The sequence below is a fragment of the Aspergillus tubingensis genome, assembly GCF_013340325.1.
Source record: "Aspergillus tubingensis WU-2223L DNA, scaffold_7, whole genome shotgun sequence".
Lineage (NCBI taxonomy): Eukaryota > Fungi > Ascomycota > Eurotiomycetes > Eurotiales > Aspergillaceae > Aspergillus > Aspergillus tubingensis.
In genome coordinates, this window is record NW_023336281.1 from 93,370 (window position 1) to 107,890 (window position 14,521).

At 48.4% G+C, this 14,521-nt stretch overlaps 5 protein-coding genes and 1 non-coding gene across 6 annotated transcripts; 4 read left to right on the plus strand and 2 right to left on the minus strand.

Moving 5' to 3' along the window:
* Positions 1–683: 683 nt before the first annotated feature.
* Positions 684–1,837, plus strand: AtWU_04992 (putative 2,3-diketo-5-methylthio-1-phosphopentane phosphatase; the record flags this gene model as incomplete). The annotated part of the gene is made up of 4 exons (XM_035500102.1): positions 684–729; positions 847–1,172; positions 1,240–1,668; positions 1,730–1,837. The coding sequence occupies 4 exons, from the start codon at positions 684–686 to the stop codon at positions 1,835–1,837; spliced, it is 909 nt and encodes a 302-aa protein (XP_035355995.1).
* An 864-nt stretch (positions 1,838–2,701) lies between these two features.
* Positions 2,702–4,388, plus strand: AtWU_04993 (similar to An01g00290; the record flags this gene model as incomplete). Its single annotated transcript, XM_035500103.1, has 4 exons — positions 2,702–3,330; positions 3,391–3,754; positions 3,811–4,260; positions 4,311–4,388. 4 exons carry the CDS (start codon positions 2,702–2,704, stop codon positions 4,386–4,388), a joined length of 1,521 nt encoding a protein of 506 aa, XP_035355996.1.
* A 684-nt stretch (positions 4,389–5,072) lies between these two features.
* Positions 5,073–5,162, minus strand: AtWU_t123. Its single transcript is given in 2 exon segments — positions 5,073–5,107; positions 5,126–5,162. It is a non-coding gene; the product is annotated as a tRNA-Asp (tRNA).
* Positions 5,163–6,232: 1,070 nt separating this feature from the next.
* Positions 6,233–7,235, plus strand: AtWU_04994 (XPG domain containing family protein; the record flags this gene model as incomplete). The annotated part of the gene is made up of 2 exons (XM_035500104.1): positions 6,233–6,666; positions 6,728–7,235. The coding sequence occupies 2 exons, from the start codon at positions 6,233–6,235 to the stop codon at positions 7,233–7,235; spliced, it is 942 nt and encodes a 313-aa protein (XP_035355997.1).
* Positions 7,236–8,131: 896 nt separating this feature from the next.
* Positions 8,132–8,713, minus strand: AtWU_04995 (Utp21 specific WD40 associated putative domain family protein; the record flags this gene model as incomplete). Its single annotated transcript, XM_035500105.1, has 1 exon — positions 8,132–8,713. The coding sequence occupies one exon, from the start codon at positions 8,711–8,713 to the stop codon at positions 8,132–8,134; it is 582 nt and encodes a 193-aa protein (XP_035355998.1).
* Positions 8,714–12,020: 3,307 nt separating this feature from the next.
* On the plus strand, positions 12,021–13,062 carry AtWU_04996 (XPG domain containing family protein; the record flags this gene model as incomplete). Its single annotated transcript, XM_035500106.1, has 2 exons — positions 12,021–12,469; positions 12,546–13,062. 2 exons carry the CDS (start codon positions 12,021–12,023, stop codon positions 13,060–13,062), a joined length of 966 nt encoding a protein of 321 aa, XP_035355999.1.
* Positions 13,063–14,521: the final 1,459 nt, after the last annotated feature.

Below are 14,521 nucleotides of genomic sequence, written 5' to 3' on the forward strand. Positions count from 1 at the left end.
TATCTTGAAGAAAATTGAGTGCAGGCTTGATGCGAAGACCTTAATAGTTAAAGCGGTTTATAAAGTATTCAATATTCAACCAGTCCAGTATGTGTGGCTGGTGGATATGGGAGCAAGTTGGCCCGCGATACCTTCCGTAACCGGATGAAAGGGTAGTAGATCAAATCAATTGGTTATGTCACCAAAGAGGCGATGACGTTTATGGAAGAATCAGAGCAAAACCCCAAAGCCAATCTAATCCTGAACTTTACTTACTTTGTTTAGTGTACCCTCGGCTTGCCGATCGGATCCAATATTAGCCACAGTTCCTCTTCATACTGCACCATTATTCGGTCCCCTGTTGGTCCCACCAGATGGAACAACAACAACTTACCCCCCGGGGAATTCTGGATCCACTGGGGCTAGACTACCGTTAGTCAGTCAATTCGGTCGGCAGTGGTCGCATCATTGCCGGTTTCTTCACAGCCCAGGTACGTCATTGGAAAGGTCCGGTTTCTCGTCGCCACAAGTTCTCCTCTTTTCTTTTTTCTTTTTTATCCTCCCCGAAGCTATTTCACCAGGGGCATATCCTCATATTCTTAGTCTGGGCTGTCGCCATCTATACATCATCGTTATCAGCATTATTATTACTTCTGTTTCACCGGTTTCTCAACCCGTCCAGTAAAGAAATACCTGTCTTAGATATGTCGTCCAACGGTACCACAACGAGGAAGATTGTCTGCTTCTCAGGTATGTAAAAGAACAGTAACCCCTGTACCTTTGCTTGTAATGCTTGCTTTCTTGTGCCGTGGATCAGTATATCTCCACTTAGACCGTGCCGCCGCTAATCCGCGACCTATCGGACAGACTTCGATGGGACGATATTCATGCAAGACACAGGCCATGTCCTCTTCGATAACCTAGGATGTGGCGCCAAGCGCCGCCAAATGCTCGACGAGCAAATCAAATCCGGCGAGCGCTCATTCCGCGAAGTCTCCGAGGAAATGTGGGGTTCGCTACGGATCCCCTTCGAGGACGGCTTCGATGTGATGCAGGAGGAGTTGGATATTGATCCTGGGTTCCAGGAATTTCACAAGTTCTGTATCGAAAAGGGGATTGATTTCAATGTTATCAGTGCTGGTTTGAAGCCTGTTTTGCAGAAAGTGCTGGACACTTTCCTGGGAGAGCAAGAGGTATGGTGATTTGATTTGGGAGTGAGAGTTAGGGTCTGGTTGGGTAGTTGCTGACTGTTTGTCTCAGGCTTCGCGCATTCAGATTGTCGCCAATGATGCAGAAATCAAGTCCGACGGGTCGGAGTGGAAGCCGATCTGGAGGCATGAAACAGAGCTTGGCCACGACAAGGCGCTGTCTATCAAAGAGGGTCGTGCGCAAGCAGCAGAAGATGCTTTGGAAGGAGAGATCCCTCTTATCATCTTCATTGGTGACGGCGTGTCCGACCTCCCGGCTGCTCGCGAAGCAGACGTTCTCTTTGCGCGCAAGGGCCTGCGGTTGGAGGAATACTGCATTGAGAACAAGATCCCCTACATTGGTTTCGACTCATTTTCCGACGTCAAGCGGGAAGTAGAAGCGATCATGAAGGAGGATCAGGAGAAGACCAAGGGTGTGGGCAAGCCTGCCCGATTCAACCCCCGGGCTAATATGTGGCGGCGGATTTCTAGCAGGCAGGCTGTGAGTTCATGTTGGAGTGTTGCAGATGCATAATTCATCGAAGCTGACAATATCACAACAGGTCCCGAAGTTCGTCGCTGCGACGCCATCCAACGAAGAGAAGATGTTCCTCTGGCCAGAGAGCTTCTCCGAATACCGACCCAAGAATGCGGATGATATCCGAGTGTGAGAGCCGATCTCAGTTAATGTGTGGATGATTCATTTTCAGGCGTTTGGTGGAGTGAACTGGGTACATAGATCCTATATGTGTCCAAATGAATGTTACTTATAATCTTTTCTACTGTGTTCGTGTTATATTGGATATGGTTGAGAACTGGGACGGCGTTAGGTTGGATAACACACTATGTGAGCTTGCATTTGAGTGCTTGGTGTTACTAAGTGGAATGGGATAGTGACCATTACATGTCAAACAAAGGAATGGATATTGAGATCCCGAAAAGGAAACTGATGCGAAACTCTCATCGACAAGCCATGTGGCATCCAGGGCTAAGCTATTGCCAAGAGCCGACAAGCTCTGGAGTATATACTCTGAGAGAAAATTTTACTGGCTTCCAACCTTGGCACTTATATTGCTGCCTTATTGACAGAGTCGAAATGGAGCTGCTTGCCGATACAAATCATCCTTGTGCACAGCCCTCACGTGGATGCCATTTTTGCGCCAATTATCAGGTTTATATTCTCCTAGCACAGTCGCACACCCCGATTGATACATTTTACCCAATAGACATGATCCCTTCAGCATAGAGCCCTCACCTTGCAACAAATGTAATGGCTGATGCCTAGTGTGGCTGCAGCACAGCCTCGTAATCTGGCCCTCCCGTCGCGCTGACTGCCTAATCGGGACAAGTGTTGTCGGGCCTGGCCGAAACATCCAGCTTAGGTGTATAGTAAGAGAGGGAGAATACTATAAGAGTTCCTTTGTCCTGATGGGCGCTTTCTCACCCCATATTTCACTTATTTTCCACGTCTCACGCCCTACAACCTCGTGGCATTGTTCCTAGACACCGTCAGCGATAACGCTGCTCCAAAAGCTATGGATCTCAGAGCCAACCTCGTCAAGGGTATCGCATCCGGCATCGGTCTAGCCTCAGAGAGCATATCAGCCTATAAGGCAAGTAGAGAAGAGAAAAAGGCGAATGCATCAGACACAGATAATACTGTCAGAGAAGCGATTACGGAGGATGCCGACGAAGTCGAGCAACTCATCAACGAACAACATGAAGAGGACTGGGTTCTTGACGAGGCGCAAGATGAATTAGCTGGGAATGAGCATCGTGCCGACTCAGAACCTGCCGGTGGTGATATCGAGGGGTTAGCAGTCTCGTTTCTTCAAAATTATCCCGCTCCACCTCCGTACGCTCCCATGTCGGAATTGCCCAGACTGTCTTGTCCTGTGGTGCTGCCTCAGCGACGACCAAAATCTCGCAAGCGAGGCTTCATTCGAGCCTATGCTCCTATTCTGGAGGACTTTGGTATCGACAAGACTATGTTTCTTGACTTTTTGGAGACGTCGAACCGAGCGTGTCAGGCGACTCCGTGGTTGCAAGCTATCAATTTGGCTTCTATTGGGACTATGTTCATTCCTGAGCCTATTTCGATAGCTGTTTCGATTTTGATACAGTTGGCGACTGATGTGGCTATGGCTGTTGATGGTAGGAGAAGGTACGACTCGCGTGGTAGGGTGTGGTGTTGTTTTGTGTGATGCTGATGCATAGTATATAGGACGAACAAATTCTTTGACAAGATCAATGATGAGTTCTTCCGCCCTCGTGGTCTATTCTGTTTGGTTATGACATGGAAGCCTGGGTCTGACTCACCCTACGCTACCTTCGACATGAACTCCACGATCTCCGCGGCCATTGAGCATGGTGGAGCAGGATTGATGAACAGGGTTCGGCATAAACTCAAGTCATCGGACGCTAAGACGCACGGCACTTTGCCCTTCTCGGAGTGTGCCCCTCTTATCTTTCCCGACCTGGATGAGTTAGCAGAACATCGAGGAGACAATCAGTCTAAACTGAAGGGTACGAAGCGAAGAAAGGAGTTCGTCTCGGATTACTGGGACCGGAGGTCACAGGCCAAATTTGTATGTTATTGGGTCCATATTGATCGTATGTACTGGAACTGACCTGGGGATTTTAGATGATGAAGAATCCCGATAGTGCTTTGAGCCAGGGTCATAAGCCAACGTTCAAATCCCGTTATGCCGACCCTAGCCACCCTGCCAGCAGCGGCTCCTTGGTCGGTCTACTTACGGGTGGACATATGACTGGTGAGAGATTAGTGCAACTTCGAAGTGGCGGAAATGGAACCGATAGAAGAAGAGGTCTCGGCAGGCAGTCAATTGAATCGCCACCTTTGTCCCTTGGCGGGCTGGCGGCTGGTATTCGTGCAGCTAGGCTTGGACGATTACCGATGGAAGATCCGCAAGGGCAGGATGAGATGCACCGCGAAGAGAGTTATCAGCATTCACCTGCTCATACTTCGTATGGTGGCCAAAGCGTTCCTGGTCGTGGATGGGGAGTCAGAGACATTCGCCAGGCAGGACCTCTAGGAAGTCCCATTGGAGGAATCAAGAAGCTGCTGAAAGAGGTACTTATGATACCTTTTCCGATGGCTTACAGATGCTAACATGATGGCAGAACATTATCTACCTCATGATTGTCAACATGCCTTCGGAGGAAGATATGGAGGCAGCGAGGCGGATTCTCCAGTCGTGATCACTGTTTTGATCCTGCGTCGGTCAGTCGCCTTATCTTTAGCAGGCCTTAGTAATTTGGTCGCATTATTGATCATTTTTGTAGATTTAGCGATGCCAATATAATAGCAAAGACGTTCAGAGTAGTGATTCAGACTGTTTGGTGACGAGTACCTGCATCGTTTCTGTTGTTATTAGGTGTTATGGGATGCGATTTAAATAGCTCCTGAAATACTCAGCTTTTAGTCGACACACATAATGGCTGAGTATTAGCAGCAATTGATGAGCAGAGTATGGCAGGTGAGTTGTGCGCTTGTGATCAGTGAAGCATTGCGTCTCACACTTCGTCACTCACACCTTCAGAATAGCTCATCCAGTGGCACATTTGATCTTGCTATTGCGTCAGAGAGTAATTACCAAAATGCAGGTCTATGTCAGTCATTTAATAAAAAGCCGTCTGCGTAAGTAGAATGCATGGGACGCGGCCCATGATAAAAGAACACAAATTGAGCTGGCCGAGACTTTTTTATAGTATTGATACTGGATGAGCTAGAGGAAGTGCACCGTGTATTTTCGTTCACAATGGAACGGAAAAACTGAATTGACAAATGAATTGCCTGTGTTGCGTTCATATCACGCCAACAAAAAGTGTAGTGTATGTAATGTAGTAAGTAGTGAGTAGGTATGGAAAAATGCAAAAAGAAATCTCCCCGACTGGGAGTCGAACCCAGGTCTCCCGCGCTTGTTCCCGAAAGGGATTGACAAGCGGAAATCATGACCGTTAGACCATCGAGGACTTCTTATTTGCTCGAGCTTTATTCTGCTTTATGTTCTTGCCAAAGATCTAAATGACTCGGACTACCACGCTCAACGAGGCAGCATACCACCACCCATCTGACTATATTCTACAGTGTATCTATATCCTGTATTTATCATCTAGTTGTCCTTTAAGTCACCTGGGTATTTCGTGCGTGGATAGTATCAGAACCCGGTAGTAGTATGGTTGCCGGAGATATATATATTGTCGCAACCCCAGCTGCGCATCCATTGTCAATATGTAAGGAGTTCGAGGTAATATTATCATTATCATACTGGAAAGACACCAATCCACAGCATGAGCTATTTGTTAAGCTTGAAAATGTTGGTACAGAGAACTTGCATCGACATGCGAAGCCAGTCTTTGATAAATCGGTGTACCTAAATTCTTGGTTCAGTCACCCGCCGTGCGTTGACATGTTGTCATTGAATCAAGTAATCCCCGAGGGCCATGTCTCAGAGCTTATGAGACGTCAATCATCTTGAATGAACCGTCCTCACGCAATCAAGTCAAGCTCTCAAAGAAAAAGAAACGAGGGCCCATTGTAGTGACACCAAGGTGAGTGTCTTCAAAGATAATGATACCTTGACAGGCTGCCTTAATGACATCCGTTGCTGTCACATACCCCGCCCCTCCCTTGACTATCCTCATTAAGAGCCCTTGACACAGCATAAGCTCTAGGTCAGTACGGCATCACTGCGCTTCATTCATCGATCCGGAAAGAGCCGTATGCCCATAGCAGTCAATATTTAAGTTTAGGAGAGTTTGTTGGCCGCCACGTGCATGGGTTGGGTTGTCGAATAGAAAGATTTGAAAAGTCGATATAGAATCATTATTCACTCAAGTTGAGGTCAGAATTAGTGAGATTTGTCAGTGAATACCCTGTCACATGATTGTGGCCTTGCTTCTGTTCCTTTTTCTCAAACCGCTGCCCTCCCCCCACCCTCCTCCCAAACACTCTACTATCATCCGCGGGCATCAGGGTCAACTAATCACCTACCTACTTTCCTTAATCTGGATCAGACCTCTTTTCCTGACTATCATCTACGATGAAGGAGAGTAAAGCTCGGAAGATATTGAGGTCGCTGTACCTTGAAGTGGTCAGAGGAGAGCATAGCACACCCTTCGTCTCTAATTCGCCTGGCTCACAAGGGGACGTCATGCCGCTGTTTCTGCAAGAACATAACATAACTCTATCTTCTTGGGATCTTGAGTCAAGCTCTGAATACCCGTCATCTGTACCGTTCGTTCGGCGTTCTCGGTCGTTTCTACAAGCCCACCCCACTACCTCTGATCTTCCCTTCCCCAAGTACATCCCACTGGCCGACAGAGACGAGGCTCGGGAAAAAGGGTGGTTGGTGACCGACGAAGAGAACTGTTCCTATGAGGCTGCTCTTTTTTTTACCCAATATGCCACTGCCAATCGAGTCTTCCACCGTCCGTACTCATCACTGATGGATTTCTGCGAAGTACGCAAAATGACGTGAGTACCGTATATTCTAGCTGGATTACTGGTTCAGTCATTAAAGCTTGCTAATCTTTAGGCCACCGAATCCTTTCATGAGTTACGCTACACAAATTGGACAGTGTCCATCTACAGGACGCTGCTGGGGCATCCGTCTTTTCCTTGAGCCTCAGATTCGCGATACTCCACCACTTCCCCATATTGCCGCAGTGGCTTACCAGCCAATGAATGCCAGAGATGGTTCGATTTTGGGTGGTGAGCTCGCTACCATCCTCAATATCATGCGTAGTCGCGTCAAGGAGTTTAAAGTGGAAAGTGAAGAGATGATAGAAGGTCTTTCTGATATGAATGAGCAAGAGCTTGAAGATCTTTCCCAGAAGAGTCCAGCCTTCCCAGATGAACAGAAGTTTCCAGTTCTACTTGTTTCATTTGTGGGGCCACAGCATGCACGACTGCTTTGTGCCTCCATGTATACACATGCTCTGATCATTCACGTGTCGAAGCTTTATAGCTTCGAGAGAGAGCAGGATGCTCCGCTCGATCTATTTATGTCTTGGCTGTTTGCGCGTCCTGTGGCGGGAGCCTAACGGAAACCCTTCTCAGGGCATTACGAATCTCTATCTACTAATTACCGACTAATTTAATGCCTTGTGCTACGTTGCTCTGATCATTGCGTAGTAGTAGCTGGTCATGTATAATCGAAAGATTGGGGCGGGGTCGTCCGGCTGATTTTAGGTCAGTACTCATCCAGGAGCACTTGTGCGGATTGGCGAGCATACTATATGCGGTGGCAGTATTGAACCTTCTATCGGAATCTTCTTCGACTTTGAAACAAATCCACACCGTACAACATAAGCTCGTAGGGGGGGATCACGAACAGACAACAGCGTAGACTTGAAAAAAGGATAATTCGATACCCTATCACATCGAGAAGACCCAACCTACCTATGGTGTACCGAATGAAATGTTTTTAGGTCTTTTGCTCTTCGATGGTCCCATACTATCTTCACTAGAGGTTGGGTTGAAAGGCACTGAGTAGGATACAGCGAAAGAGGAATGATACTTTTACATTCCATCTACAATTACGCTGTCTTCCTCCCTTTATTTAGAATGGCTGGTTATTTATGGGACAGAAGAAAAAAAATAAAGTAATAAAGAAGTGAGATCTTATCTGCAGTAACTTTCCCTTTGTTGCATTGGAAGGTCTCTGAAAAATTACTATGTTGGATTAATAAAAGTGCAATAATGATCAGGGCATAGTTCCTCATGTCGTTTGGCCGGCATATGTCCCAGGGGCCAAAAGGGCGCATGTTCGCGAACCCAGCTCTGAGAGATAGCCCGGCCCCCCTCCCCCCCTGCATGTACCTCAATCACCCATCGTCGTAATTAGAGACACTTATATAGAGCTCGGTACCATCCTTGGACAAGAATACTCGTGAATCAGCAGCCCCCTCTGCCGCGGGAAAGCTCTTTATCCAGGCAATCACTTCCGCGACTTTTTGCATATCCATTTTCGGCGAATGATTGTCCCTCCAAGATCTTTACATTCGACGAGTGCCAGAATGCGACAGGTGACGACATCTTTCAGCTGTCCATCTATGTAGGCCACAAGTCCTCTTTCGCGCTGCGGTGTGCTGAAGTCCGCTACAAGCTTCTTGGGTGCGAGGGTCCATAGGCGTTGAGCAGGCTGCGGGCCCAAGTCTGAGATGGCATTCAAGAAAGATAAAAAGGCAGTATTGACTGTCGACTCAGTTGTACCGCGATTGATACCGTTAATAGTGAGGTTACGATTCACTTCTTGCTGTTGCATGGCCGTAACCCTAAACAGGCGGTCTGTGCCACCCCAGACCCACCCAGTCGTCTGCGTCTGCCTGCTGGAGAAACCTGCGATGTATTGATTGAAAGAAAGGGAATGTAGCCACTGGTTGGCCTGCGTAATATGATGCGAAACCCCAAGGTTCTGGATATTCAGCTGGTTTGGCGGTACAATGGGAGGAAGGAGGGTCCGGAGCAGGAAATATTGCCGGTAGCTAACTTGCGATGCCGAATATAACTTCACGTTCATTCGAAGTTGTCTGCTTTGCGACTTTTTCTCTTCTAGATCGGCGTTCCCAGTCAATTTGCTGTTCAGGAAGGACGAGGGCCGTCATTATGACAATATGAGAGGGTATACCCAAGAATGAGTCTCATGATCATGATGACGAGACGTGGGATGTAGATGACTGGGGATGCGAGGCTCAGTGAATACTCGCAGTGGTACAGCCCTTCTTGTGTTGTGGGAAAAATTCAATTCTGTTTGTTTGATTCACTTGCAAGCTCTTCGCTTCTCGTGTTTCTTTTACTTTTCTGCCTCTTCTTTCGCCTTTCCTCCTCTTCTTCTTCTCACCACAACCTGCTTCCATCTCAAACGGCTCTGCCAACAGGATTAGTTCAGGTTTTATCTTTTCACACGTCGACAATCTCGTTTTAACATCCTCTCCTCCTGTTTCCTCTCCCTCTCTCCACCCCCCCCATCTGTCAACCTCCCCAGCACTTCGGTTCCTTCGCTTCGTCGGAACCGTCGTGATGGTGGTGCCCGAGTCTGGCGACGTCTGGGGTCCGCCGGCCCTCTGACCGTGGCAGCCGAGACGAACAATATTCCTTGGCTAGCAACCGGAACGGAGAGGCCGAAAAGCTGACCACCATAAAGACGTTCTCGCCCTCGCCGGCACAGGCCTGGCGAGCCCGCCAGGAGGAGGAACGACGGCAGCAAGCGAGAAGTCGAAAGGCTCCTCGAGGATGTTGAAAGTTGCCCGTGGAAACTCGGCCCTTGTCGAATCGACAAGGGCTTAGTGGATGCGATGCCTGGTCGACTCGATCAGGCTCCGGCGATGGATGTCACCTTGCTGAAACATTGATTTTGCCCTTGGCCTGTGTCGAACCCGATCAGGCCGAGAAGTGGTGCCTGGTCGATCTCGATCAGGTTACCAATGGGTGCTGGTGCCTAGGTCGACCTCGATCAGGCTCAGCTTTCGGATATACTGCTAAAAAGTCCCTAGCAGCAAATGAGACCTGTGTCGAATTCGATTCGGTCTGAAGTGAGCGGGTTTCTGGATCGATTCCGATCAGATATCCTGCTGAGATATTTCCCTATTGGGGTTCGCGAATTCAATCCTTGGCCTGAGTCGGGCCCGACCAGGATTCAAGAAGTGGTGCCCGGTCGTTCACGATCAGGTTACCATTGGGTGCTGGTGCCTAGGTCGAATGCGATCAGGTCAAATTTGACCGTCTCAGCTTGCAGCTATACTGCTAAAAATTTCCCAGCAGGTTTCAAGAAGTGGTACTTGGTCGTTCTCGATCAGGCCACCATTGGGTGCTGGTGTCAGGTCAAATGCGATCAGGTCAAATTCGATCAGGTTCAGCTTAGATATACTGCTAAAAAGTCCCTAGCAGCAAATGAGACCGGCTTCTGGTCGATTCCGACCAGCTGCCCTGCTCAGATAACTCCCCTGCACAAAATCCCGAGCAGAGATTGAGGCCTGTATTGACTCGACAGGTCTCGAGTGGACAACCAGTGCTTGTATCGACTCGAGCAGGTTACTGGTGGGTGCGGGTGCCTGGTCGATTCCGGTCAGGTGCCCAGCGATTCTCCCTGCCAAAAGTCCCTGGCAGAGGCTGAGGCCTGTGTCGTTTTCGATCAGGTGGTCAGTGGGTGCTGGTACATGGGCATCCAGCTATCTTGTGTCCCTGCTAAAAATCCCTAGCAGAACATAAGTCCTGTATCGCATAGATCAGGGCTCATGTTGGGCACGGCGCCTGCCCCGTAGAGTATATGCGAGACTCGGGCGCAGTAAGGGAGCCTGGCCAATTGGGGTCAGGTGTCCTCGCATTCAAGGGCCTCCTTGATGACCTACAAAATCCCGAGCGGAGCATGAGGCCTGTATCGAGGCTATCAGGTCTCATGTAGATGCCGGGTGCCTGGTCGATTTCGGCCAGGCCTCCAGCGATGAGCTCGCACCTCACCGTGGTGCTGGAGTCTAGTAGCCAGGGCGAACTACCTATGGTGAAGCTAAGATGAGCTCTTTTTATGTTCATTACTGTGGAATGAATATGTGTGGGTAGATTGTACTTTGGGCTATTTGCGATGTACATGCGAAAGATACCTAGTGTGTGTATGGCCATTTACATTAATAAAATGCAATTAGTCGGGACAGATACTATAGTAGAACTCGACGTTCGAGGGTGGGATCCACCGATTATGCATAGAAAAGAAGAAAATATATTGGTTCTGATATATTCTTCTAGCCATGAACACTGGGAAAATAAGAGTTCCGGTAGTATAGCCAGCATTTGTAATGGCTGGCGTGGTGCTGTGCACTCGGGAAATAAACGGAAGTAAGAAAGGGATAAACAAACAAGAAGGCTTCCAATACTCACACTCAGACCCATGATACATCATTATGTGCTGATCTCTTGCATGGGGTGACTGCGCAAGATGAAGAAATGTTTAGACATGGCACTTTCAATGACCGTTCGACCCAGGTTATTCCCGGGGGTTTCTTCCCTTCACCTAACGCGCACTGTTGAAAAAAGGATTACCGACTTCCATGCAGGATAGTAGTTGAGTAGTCAAATTTATGAATTTATTTCCTTTGGGTGGGAAAGATCCTAAGGTATGGTTCAATTGTCCGATTTGAACTCTCTCCATCTTACCGACGTCAGTGAGAATAAATGGAGGTGTAGAAACCTATGAAGGTATATGTTGTAAATATCAGCTGAATGTAACCTCTATACCATGTGAGGGAGAACATGGCCTATTGGCGATACCCCGGGTCTTGCCTCCACAAGATCGGGATACTCCCCCGGAAGACCAACCTTAGCTATGAATGGGGCCTCGACTTTTCCGGCTGGATGAGGTAACATGCATCGTCATCATTATACAGTATTGATACTAGTCTTCATGACTAGCAGTCCCTGTCACCCTTTTCGAATTGGTTGATAGCCGCCTGTGAGCCACGGTCATTACTATCCAAAGCGATATGGATAGCCCCTGATGGCATTGGAATTGGCGGACAGGTCGTGTTGCAGAATTCTGCAGGGGGGTGAATATTCATCTACATCGTTGTTTGACTCCCTCGGTAATGGACCCTAGGATTGTCCTAAGAAGCTGATATTTACCTATCGATGGAACTGAAGAAAGTTAGGTCATTTTTTGTCATTGAATACTCTGTCACATGATTGTAGCCTTGCTTTGTGTTCCTCTTCTCTTTGCCTTCCTCAGTCCACCACACTTCGCGCATCTACCACCCGCAACTTACTACTACAGCAAGTCGTCAAGTTGCTTACTCCTTTGGTTCAGTATCATCTCTCTTCCTTCAGATTCCTTTTCTAAGATGACTGAAAACGTTGTTCGTGAGCGAGTCCTCTCGCTATACCACATTGTTACTGGAGAAGTCGAGGGCCCTAAGAGTGTGTCTTTTGTCTCAAATGAGCCTGGTTCAGAGGGAGATGTTTTGCCATCGTTCCTTCATGAACATAAAATCTCTATCTCTTCTTGGGATATCGAAGCGAACCTTACGGGCTCTCCAGTAACACCGGTGCCGTTCATCCAACAGCCTTATTTATTGCCGCACGACTCCCTTCCTCTAATCGAGCTTCTCTTCCCTGACTATAACCAATCGATTCGGAGAAGCTGGGCAGAAAGATACGGGTTGGTGGTGGCTGATAAGGCTGATTGGTCCGATGAATTGTGCCACTTCTTCGGTGAGTTGGCTCTTGCCACTCGACTCGGCCCTCGCCTGCACTCGAGCTTACCGGACATTTACAAAGTGCGGCACATAAGGTGAGTACAATACATGTCAGCTAAATCTTAAGAGACCACCATTCTTGTCCAATCACTAATACATTCAAATCTCCAGTCACCCTCATCCTTTCATGTTGTCCCACGGATCATATGGGTCTTTTCCCAATTTCGAAGATGTTTGGAAGATCGATCTTTGCCTTGAGCCGGATAGGCGAATCAAATCAGCACTCCCCCATATTATGTTGACTGCTTCCCAGCCAGCACAAGCTAGAGAGGGCTCCATTTTGTATGGGGAGCTTGCAGTGATTGTTTCTGTTATGCATGATCGTGCCATACAGCCTGAGGTAGGAAGCGAAGAGGAGATGAAGAAGCTGTCTCGAATGGATCTAGAAGAGCTTGATGAAGTAGTTGGTGAGAAGGCACCAGCCTTTCCAAATGAGCAGAAATTTCCACTCCTCCTTCTTTCCCTTGTGAACCCACGGCATGCAAGGATACTCTGTGCTTACATGTCTGACGATCTGCTGGTGGTTGAGATGTCGAAGATTTACAGCTTTGAGGAAAAGGAGTCAGCTCCCATCGGTCTGTTCCTATCCTGGCTGTTTGCTTCCCCCTCCCCCGTGGTGGAAACATGATTCTGTTTAAGCGCCCGTTCCTGATTAATAACCCAGAAGGAACCTGTGCCTGGTCGAACCCGATCAGGTCTCCAGCGATGATCCCGCACCACACCGTGGTGCTGGAGTCTAGTAGCCAGGGCGAACTGCCTATGATGAAGCTAAGACGAGCTCCCTCTTACCAATATGACCTGGGTCACCCTCAGCATCTGTGTAAGAGACACAATGCTGCGCAAATAAATAAATGAGACAGAGGACTAAACGATGATCTTGTAAGATGTTTCATATGGAGCATGTAGTAGAATGCCAAATGCCAATATGTGATCGAAATCGGCACGCATAAAGGGAACTCAGCGCCAACCTTCTAGTAAGACGGGTAAACTAAGTACGCCCGCAAAGTGAGAGATCAGCGTGACCGTCGACTCTTTCCATTTTCGGGGTACCGTAATACTAAAGCATACGGCTATATTCTTAAGTGAAGTATGAAGAACGGAGCTTACTGAGACCAGTGGGGTGTGTCGGAAGTAAACTAAGCCGCTGTGCCTGCAGTGAGGCGTCATGGAAAACTGCACCCGATCGCCATAACCGGCATGAACCATCATAATTGAGGTCTAAGTTTATAATGTCTCGCATAGCGCGGTAGGCGCATCAGTCAAAGGATGAAAAGAGCAGAACTAGGATGGTTCGGAAGCAACAATAGAGTAAAAGAGAAACAGGGGCAAACTCTAACAGTCTAACTATGACGAAGGTGGCAGCGACATCCCGGAGAGAGATAAGCCGGGAAGAACCAAGGGACGGCTGTGGCTGGATCAGGAACTCGAGGTCTACTCCAGTATCGGAGGATTTTCTCAGGGGTCCCGCCGGGGTTTTCCCTTGCTCGGAGAACATCCACCACATTAAAATGCGGAGTAACGATGAGGGGGAAAGTGCACGGCCGACGTCAGAGTTTCGCTTGGGTGGATCTGCAAAGGCTAGGCGGCTGACTAGCCCGATAGTAGTCCAGCACATGCCCTGAGGGTTCAAGACAACGGATTGGCCATCTGTTGAGAAGACTGAATTTTATCTCAATATCTTCCATAGATATGAGTTCTGTATCACTATCGACTCCGCATTGGTAAAGCGCAGGCACAAAACTTGTCAGCTGTTTGGACATTGCGACGCGAAGTTGAGGCAACATGTCTTGAGACACCAACCTTCTCCTCTGACGAGGGACTATGAGCCGAGCTTTGATGCGCCAAACTTTCTGTAGGACTGAAGAATGGGTGGATCGGCATGTCGTACGATCGGTTAAGGGACCTAAAATTGGAGGGCCGGGGAATTCTGGGGTTAGCCGTCGGGATTATTTCGGTACGACACAGACTCACTGTCCACTTGGATCTCAGCGTGGGTGCGGCTAAAAAAGATGGCACAGATGGTGGAGTGAGCAACTGGAGGGACTCGGGGAACGCGGAGGAGAGAGGTTTCCAAGACATCGTGGCAG